The sequence below is a fragment of the Oratosquilla oratoria genome, chromosome 22 (genome assembly GCF_046742065.1).
Source record: "Oratosquilla oratoria isolate Oo_2021 chromosome 22, ASM4674206v1, whole genome shotgun sequence".
Lineage (NCBI taxonomy): Eukaryota > Metazoa > Arthropoda > Malacostraca > Stomatopoda > Squillidae > Oratosquilla > Oratosquilla oratoria.
In genome coordinates, this window is record NC_134798.1 from 46,441,383 (window position 1) to 46,450,586 (window position 9,204).

Consider the following 9,204-nt stretch of genomic DNA (forward strand, 5'->3'; position numbering starts at 1 on the left):
TAGTAGGCACGCACTGTCCTAACCACCACTGAGTAGGAAGTCCGTGGCCCTAACCGAATCAACGCACACACACACACACACACACACACACACACACACACACACACACATATATATATATATATTATCTTAAGTGAAATGCAGCAATTTTACTACAAATTTTGATCTATCAAGGAAGACATTTTCAGTCTATAAAAACAACAAAATCACCAAGACTGAGTGAACGGAAGCTAACTGTTGCATCTAGATTACGAAGGCCTTGCAGGACAGGACGATCCATTTTTTCAAACTTGGCGAAGGTCCAAAAGCAACGGGAAGACGCCCGTATAATATGTTTATTCATTCTCATATTTTTCTATCCTTTTTGTTCTATTCTAGTTATCTATTTATTTTATTTATTTATCAATTATCTATCTATTCGTGTGTTTATCTTTATCGATTTATAATTGATTAATATTTATTTATATATTTCTTTCTATACTTATTTGTCCTTCGCCACTTTTTGTTAAAAACAATCTGAATAGACATAGAGCAAATGCGCAATAAATATATAAATATTCGAATAAATAAATAAATAAGAAAACAAAGAAACGAATAGATAAATTATTAAGGTAAAATAACACAAAACAAGCAGCCACAAAAATACTGGATACCTAGGCTATTACAGCAAAGGCAAAATTAACATATGACTAATTCGATATTTTTGGAATCCTTGTATCCGCGCCTTGGACGTCGCCTGCGCGTGACTCTTCGTTTATTGATATGTTTGCGCACCCGAGATTTTTTTTAAAATTGCGTTTAGTAACTTCGCAGAAAAAAAAAAAAATCGACTTGAATAATAAGATCATAGATAACTAAAAATTGATAAACAGATACACAAATAAAAAATCAATAGAACTACATAAATGAATGAATGAATAAATACATAAATGCGCAGATACATAAATGGATGAATAAAGAGATAAGAATAATTAAAACATAAAAGCTAATAAATAAACATTGATAAATATATGGATGAATATATGAACAAACCAATAGTAAGCAACTTAAATATAAATAATTTACTTTTTTATTAAATCATATATATATATATATATATATATATATATATATATATATATATATATAATAAAATCCTTCTTTCTTTTAATCTTAATGAAAGCGGAGATCTGTATGATAACAAAATCGAAATGATTTTATTACCTCCATCTTTTAATTAAGTTTATGATTAAATAATCTCAAGATATATAAAATAATATATACAATTATACATAAAACCTAAACAGATAGCCAAAAATAATAAACGTGTGAATAAATTAATAAAAACGAATCTATTGTTGAATTAGAGGAATATTAAGAATGATTACCCAAACACCAGGAAATGATAACTTAAAAAAGAAAAAAAGAAAAAAGAAAAGAAAATGGGAAGAGGGCAACCACAGTGAAGCAACCAACACGCAAATGGTTTCCACCTCCTCCTCCTCCTCTTCCTCCTCAAGAACAGTCAGCCCTGAAAGTCATGCCCAAGGTCAACAAATGACAAAGTTACGTCTCGACTTCCTGTTAGTTAACGATGGCTTTGTGATTATCACATACAACGGGTTTAAGTTAAGGTTTAACTCTGTCAAAGCCAAAACAGACAAATCGACATTTGGCAAGATTTTTCAAAGCGACTTTACATTTGGTCGATTTGTCTCGTATCCTGAAACAACACACACACACACATACACACACACATGCACATACACATACATGCACACAAATACACACACACACAAATACAGTATATACACACACATATCAACAAACACATACACACACACACACACCGGCTCGACGGCACAGTGGTACCATTCGGAACCGCTAATCCAGGGATCCGAGTTCGATTCCCGCCCAGGGCTGAAATAATTTCATTATCGCTGCACAGCGAGCCGGAACTCCAACTCTCGTGGGCGGGAGGGATGAGAGCGCACGCGCGCGTGTAAGGTGTGATTTCACATCTTTACCCATAGATAGGGCCATGTATATGAGCTCTCATCCGGGAGGGCAACAGCTGTCAATCACGAGTCTAACCCGTGATCCAAGACAGAAGATTTTATTTAGGAAAAGGAAAAATCCTGACGATTGCGGAACCAAGGAATTGAATAAAATCACCTGGCGGCAGCAATAATGAAAAAAAAGAAAAAGTGTCATCCAGTGCAGGACCTTCGGACTATCCCGTGCTGAAACGACGCAGCCTCAGTTTCAGGTGAGGTTGATCTACGTACAGAACTTTTGGGATATTCAAAATAAAGACCAACGACGAAAGACGTGTGTCAGGATCAACTGTCCCCACTTTCCTTACCATTAACGACATTAAGACGATACAACAACGAATAGGTGTGTCAGGATCAATTGTCCCCGAATTCCTCACCATTTATGAAGGTCAGACGATACAACGAATAGGTGTGTCAGTATCAATTGTCCCCAGATTCCTCACCATTTATGAAGGTGAAACGATACAACAACGAATTGTGAGTCAGGATCAATTGTCCCCGGATTCCTTATCATGAACGATGGTAAAACGATACAACAGCGAATAGGTGTGTCAGGATCAATTGTCCCCAGTTTCCTTACCATCAACGATGGTAAAACGATACAACAACGAATAGGTGTGTCAGGATCAATTGTCTCTAGTTTCCTTCCCATTAACGGTGGTCAAACGATACAACAACGAACAGGTGCGTCAGGATCAACTGTCCCACGTTTCCTTACCATTAACGACGGTGAGGCACAAGGCCACGGCCAGAAGGCAGAGACCAATTTTGACGAACATCCTGACGGCGGTGATGGTAATACTTGAGGTCTGAGTTCGAGTCCCTGCGGCAGAAAGCGTCCAACCAGTGCGAGAGCTCGAGGGAGACTGAGACTCTTCGGCCTTTAAGCTCCAACCTCTCTTCCCTTTCGGGCGGAGTCAGAGGCTGATTGCAAGACGATTTTCCCAATGGATTTCGTTCCTTTTCGCTCACGGTCGAAATCCTGAGGGATACTCGGAATTGTTCTCTTGAAATACTGCCCACGATCCTGTTAGTCCTCTAGAGCACGGGCAAGGGCGGGATGGAGGGGGGGGGGGCGTGCACGCACACACGTACATACTCGTGCATGTGAGTTATGTAAATGTACGTACATGTATACGTTTATTTATAGATGTATATGTTTATGTATATGGATTTGTATGCATATAGTTAGTATAAATGTACGTATATATGTATGTATATATGTATGTGTATATGTACGTGCGTATGTATATGTGTATGCATGTGCGTATGTATGTATACATGTACGTATGTATGGACGGTATCCTCTATTGCCTTCATATATGAATTCTTAGCTATATATGGAGTCAACCTATAGGGGATTTTGGAAACACCCCCTACAAACCAGTCACGCAGAATCAGTCTATATCAGACTACTTGCCGCTTTCTTGAACCTAGCATTGTGATGTATGATAAGAATCCCGCCACTGTGTCCCCTTCGGTGTCGTAGGCGAGTAAATGGGAGTGAATGGACCGAGAATCCTCCATTCTGTAAATTCCTTGTGGGAAGGGTCGATACTAAAGATGGTCTACGAGGAATACTCCAACCATGACTCTATTTATTGATTCTTTGGATGTTCGTGCCTATGAAACGAGGAAAAAGTATATATATATATATATATATACATATATATATATATATATATACAGTATATATATATATACATACACAGTGGTAGTATGCGAGAAGAAAAATGGATGTAGTAGCACCGAGTGACACTAAGCTGAAAGGGAAAGATGTGATTTCCTTTGGGAGTACGGGAGGAAAGGAGTGGGTCTGTTGGTAAGTAATGAGATGTGTGTGATTGGATAGAAGGAAGTGTCACTATAAAAATATAGTTAGAGTAACAAAATAGGTTGGGAGGTATGGGTGTTTGGAAGTGTATACAGTCCCGGTAGTGAAGAGAGAGAGAGGAACACTTTTGGAATGATTCAAATACATTTGTGGAGTTCTGGAAAGCATATGAATGTAATGGTGTTGGGGATCTAAATGCTGGAGTAAGTAACGAGCCAGTGAGTGAAGCTTGAGAAATATGGTGTGCCAGGAATGAAATAAAATGAAAACTGTAGATGTGCGTTGAAAGAAAATTGATGACTGCAAATATAGTGTTTAAGAAGAAGGATGTTCACAAGTATACAAGGGTCAGGATGGTTGGTGGGAGGGTGGTTGAGAGGGATTTGATGGATTAGGTAATGGAGTCCAAAAGGATAATTAGAAGAGTTCTGGACGTGCTCAGGGGAGACAGCGGTGAAATATATGATCATCCTCTGGTGGAGTGGGGACTGAGAGTAATGGTGGAGTGGAGGAAGAAGAGAAGGAGTGAAAAAGACTTAGGAGTGTTAGTGAGTCCGGACTTTAAATCCAGGAAACAGTGCATTAGTGCCAGGAATAGGGCTAACAGGGCATTAGGATTTATTGCTAGGACAGTTACAAACAAAAGTGCAGAGGTAATCATTAAACTCTATCTGGCGATAGTTAGACCCATCCTTGACTATGGAGTACAGTTTTGGTCTCTGTCCTATACAATGGATAATAACTCACTAGAAGATGAAAAACGTGGGAGTAAACCAGCTCTGTCGGCCCATGCTCTTGGAAGAGCTGTGCCTTGCTACATTGCTTCTGACCCGAGGAGTGCGCCGGAGGAGAGGATAACCCCATGATCCCCGAGATGTTGAGGTGGGGGAGATGGTTGAAAGGGTTCTATTTGCTCGTGAAATGGGTGAGTGGTTTGAATCGCCCATCTTTATCATAAGGGGAAGGGGGCCTTTGGTATACACACACACACACACACATATATATATATCACTGATAAAATATGTAGTAGCAAATTTATAAATAAAAAATAAAACCACAGTCGGAATAGGAGAAAAACTGGAAACGGTGAATGTTTATATTTTGACTGTAAACTACAGTACTACTAAAGAGGACTGTGGTTTTATTTTTCATGTATGTACATATATATATATATATATTTATATATATATATATATATATATATGAGAGAAATACGCTAATGGCAGCGACATCAAACCGATAATATATATATATATATATATATATCCAACCATAATTCACTTTTAATTCCTTGCCATCGCAGTCGAGACTGACGAGGAGCTCGAAGGAAGCATATATTGGAAATTGAAATGTGGACGAGCCGAGGACTCGAACTAAGCTCGGACGTGACAAAGTGTCAGTGACTTAGCCCGTTGCGCTATCAAGAGCTAATAGCTCTTGATAGCGCAACGGGTGTGCGGCGGGGGGGGGGGAGGACAACCCGTCAAAACTATTATACCGAAGATATAATAAGCTGATAGCTTTTGACAGCGCAACGGACTAAGTCACTGACACTTTGTCACGTCCGAGCTGAGTTCGAGTCCTCGGCTCAACCACGTTTCAATTTCCAATATATGATTCCTTCGAGCCCCTCGTCAGTCTCGACTGCGATGGCAAGGAATTAAAAGTGAATTGTGGTTGAAAAGATGTTAATCTGTTCACTGGGAACCACTCAGTGTATGTACACACACAAACACACACACACACACACATATATATATATATATATATATATTATATATCCGATAATTTTTATGACAGTCGCATGCAGGATTCGAACCCACTGCTTTTGGCCAACCGTAAGATCACCTTCACAGAGTCTTAACCCACTACACCAACAGAGACTTAAAAGCCTTGAAACCTGGAATCGAACTGATTCCCGAGGATAGGAAAGATCACTAATCTGCAACCCCAATTCCTGTTTTACACAAGGCCCAAGTCCACCAGTTGGCAAGGGGTAAGGATCGGAACAAATCCCTTTCACGCTTTTCGCCATTGTAACTGTGAGAGAAATTCGCTAGTAAAAGCAGTGGGTTCGAATCCTGCATGCGACTGCCATAAAAATTATCGGATTGATGTCGCTGATACTGGCGAATTTCTCTCATAGTTACAATGGCGAAAAGCGTGAAAGGGATTTGTTCCGATCCTTACCCCTTGCCAACTGGTGGACTTGGGCCTTGTGTAAAACAGAAATTGGGGTCGCAGATTAGTGATCTTTCCTATCCTCGGGAATCAGTTCGATTCCAGGTTTCAAGGCTTTTAAGTCTCTGTTGGTGTAGTGGGTTAAGGGTCTGTGAAGGTGATCTTACGAGTGGCCGAAAGCAGTGGGTTCGAATCCTGCATGCGACAGTCATAAAAATGATCGGATTGATGTTGCTGTTACTAGCGAATTTCTCTCATAGTTACAATGGCGAAAAGCGTGAAAGGGATTTGTTCCGATCCTTACCCCTTGCCAACTGGTGGACTTGGGCCTTGTGTAAAACAGAAATTGGGGTCGCAGATTAGTGATCTTTCCTATCCTCAGGAATCAATTCGATTCCAGGTTTCAAGGCTTTTAAGTCTTTGTTGGTGTAGTGGGTTAAGGCTCTGTGAAGGTGATCTTACGGGTGTCCGAAAACAGTGGGTTTGAATCCTGCATGCGACTGTCATAAAAATGATCGGATTGATGTTGCTGTTACTAGCGAATTTCTCTCATATATATATATATATATGTGTGTGTGTGTGTGTGTGTGTGTGTATGTGTGTATTCGTGTGAACAGCTTTATGTCGACAGCCTGATGGACTGTTAATCTCGAAATTTCTCGGTCAGTGGCACGAATATCAGGATCAAGCGACAAAACCGCAGACATGAATGCATGGCACGAGGTTCTGTTAACCCGGCACAAGTAATTCCCTGCCCCACTTGCGGTAGGATCTGTGCCTACGAGTTTGGCCCAAGAAATCACCAAAGAAGTCACCTTCAAAGAAACTAGATCCTAAAACTGATGCCAAAACTATTATACCAAATATATAATAAGCGTTAAAGCATGATTATTGTTGATACTGTTATTACTACTGCTATTGTTTTTATTGTTACTACAATTCAAAGCCATTTATTAATCATCATTCAGAGGATAAGTACGTCATCTTCGTTACCAAAGGACTACCATAAGCATATATATATATATATACATACATATATATATATGTATATACTTGTGTGTATGTGTGTGTGTGTGTGTGCGTGCTTGTATGTGTGTGTGTTACGAGAGAAACTCGACGCTTGGGTTAGGCTGCACGCCCCTAAAGTTTCCGAGTTTACGATCGATTTCTTTCTAGGAATGGGTGTGGAGCAAAAGTCCGAGTGACATTTGACCTCCTCCTTCATCTGAAAGACGTTTTTCGACCACAATTGGTCATTCTCAGGGAAAGAAGTGCGCTTAATTGAGGAATTATTTATTATATGTGCGCTAGGGTGAATACTAGGACAAGAAGCCTACATAGTGTAGAGTAGGTCAGTTGTCCTAGTACTAGCATGTGTCCAAAGTGTGCGGCTATGGATTCTCTGTCTCTTTTAGGTTATCTTGAGAAATAACAACTGCCTTTGTCTTTCAAAGATAAATAAATAAATATATAAGTAAAATAAATAAATAAATGAGGACGGGGTATTTATTAGTACAACGTTTTGCTTGTTACAGGTAAAAGGCCATTTACACAGTCAAACGGTTTGTCAAACAAGTGTTTGAAGTGATGTTTGACCGTGTGAATGGGGTATTTTGTTCTCAAACATGCTTGACAACCAAATATCCCATTCACACGGTCATACATCACTTCAAATTTTTGTTTGACAAATAGTTTAACCGTGCAAATGGCTCTTAAGTTCACAGCATTGCCCATGCACTTGATAAAGCTCTCTATCAAGGGAAAGGTCGCAATAACAAAGGTTTCCTTACTTCCAATTACACACAACTGCCTTTGTCACGGTTGCCCTTGGTAAACAGTAACAGCCTCTCACGAAGAGAATAAAGAGGTCTCTTTGCCACAGAGAGGACTTCACCACCGTCGACACTTGAGAGTTTGTTTGAGTAAAAACGACTTCGGATATAATATTTGAATTTCAAATCTCCAAATATCAAATCAACTTTCCGTCATATATAGCAAAGCTGAATGATGAACTGATTATAAACCTATACGAATGTTAGACATACTGTTGAACTGTTCTTAGAGAAGTCTAGATTTATGCAAGCTAAGTCATATTCTAGTTATTGAAATGGAGGTTGGAGGTAGGATGTTGAAGGAAAAATAGCCCAGTGTGATACCCCCCCCCCGAGCTTGGTGTGTTGCATTACTCCTTTTATCCCAAACCTAGAGATCTTCTAAAGGGCCATTCACACGGTCAAACGGTTTGTCAAACAAGCGTTTGAAGTAGAACGGCGAGCCACAAAACAGATTCCAAATATCAAAAATAAATCATACGAAAATCGACTGAAACATGTGAATCTGTTTTCCCTAAAAAAGGCGTAGACTCAGAGGTGACTTGATACAGGTCTTTAAGATTCTAAAGGGAATTAACATCAAAAGTGACAAAATTTTCACACTGAATGAGAATCCGACAAGAAATAATGGTCTCAAACTGTCACGAAATAAATTTAATTTGGAAGTGGGTAGAAACAACTTCGCCAACCGTGTAGTTAATGAATGGAATAAACATCCTGCAGAGGCAGTGCAATATAGTTCAGTTCGAAGCTTTAAGATTCGTTTAGATAAACACCTAAGCAAAATGCTGTAATGCCTGCCATTTATTTAATATTGTTTGTTATTGTTTATCTGTATTATTATTTGCTTGATTATCATTTATCATTATTTACTATTTACCTGTTTGTTTATTGTTTATCATTTAACTCTACCTATTTATTTACTTAATTTATTACTATTTATATTATTATAATCTTTATTTATTTATTTACCATTATTATAATTTTTTCGCATCCGACCTAGTTATGGACCAAAAGGTCTCCTGTCGGCATGCTCCTCCTTTGTAAAACCTTTGTGATGTTCGACCGTGTGAATGGGGTATTTGCTTGTCAAACATATTTGTCAAACATATTTGTCAACTAAATAACCCCATTCACACGATCAAACATCACTTCAATTGTTTGACAAACCGGGAAGCGTGCAGGACTCGAGCCTTCCTAGTCGCGGGTTCGAGTTCCGCACTTTTCTCAGGTTCCCATGATAGACTGTTATTCCCTGCCCCTTTAGAATCCCGTCTCGCTTTTGGCGGATACATGGTTCAGTTTCCCGAGGACATGTGTG

At 39.1% G+C, this 9,204-nt stretch overlaps 1 protein-coding gene across 1 annotated transcript in view; it reads right to left on the reverse strand.

The window, feature by feature from the left end:
• The window catches only part of LOC143037522 (lysozyme 1-like), a 13,149-nt gene extending 10,233 nt beyond the window's left edge, over positions 1–2,916 (reverse strand). The window contains exon 1 of the mRNA XM_076205897.1: positions 2,755–2,916. Within this exon, the coding sequence (XP_076062012.1) occupies positions 2,755–2,815 (61 nt within the window). The 5' untranslated portion in view covers positions 2,816–2,916. The remainder of the gene's footprint in view (positions 1–2,754) is intronic.
• Between the last annotated feature and the right edge of the window lie 6,288 nt (positions 2,917–9,204).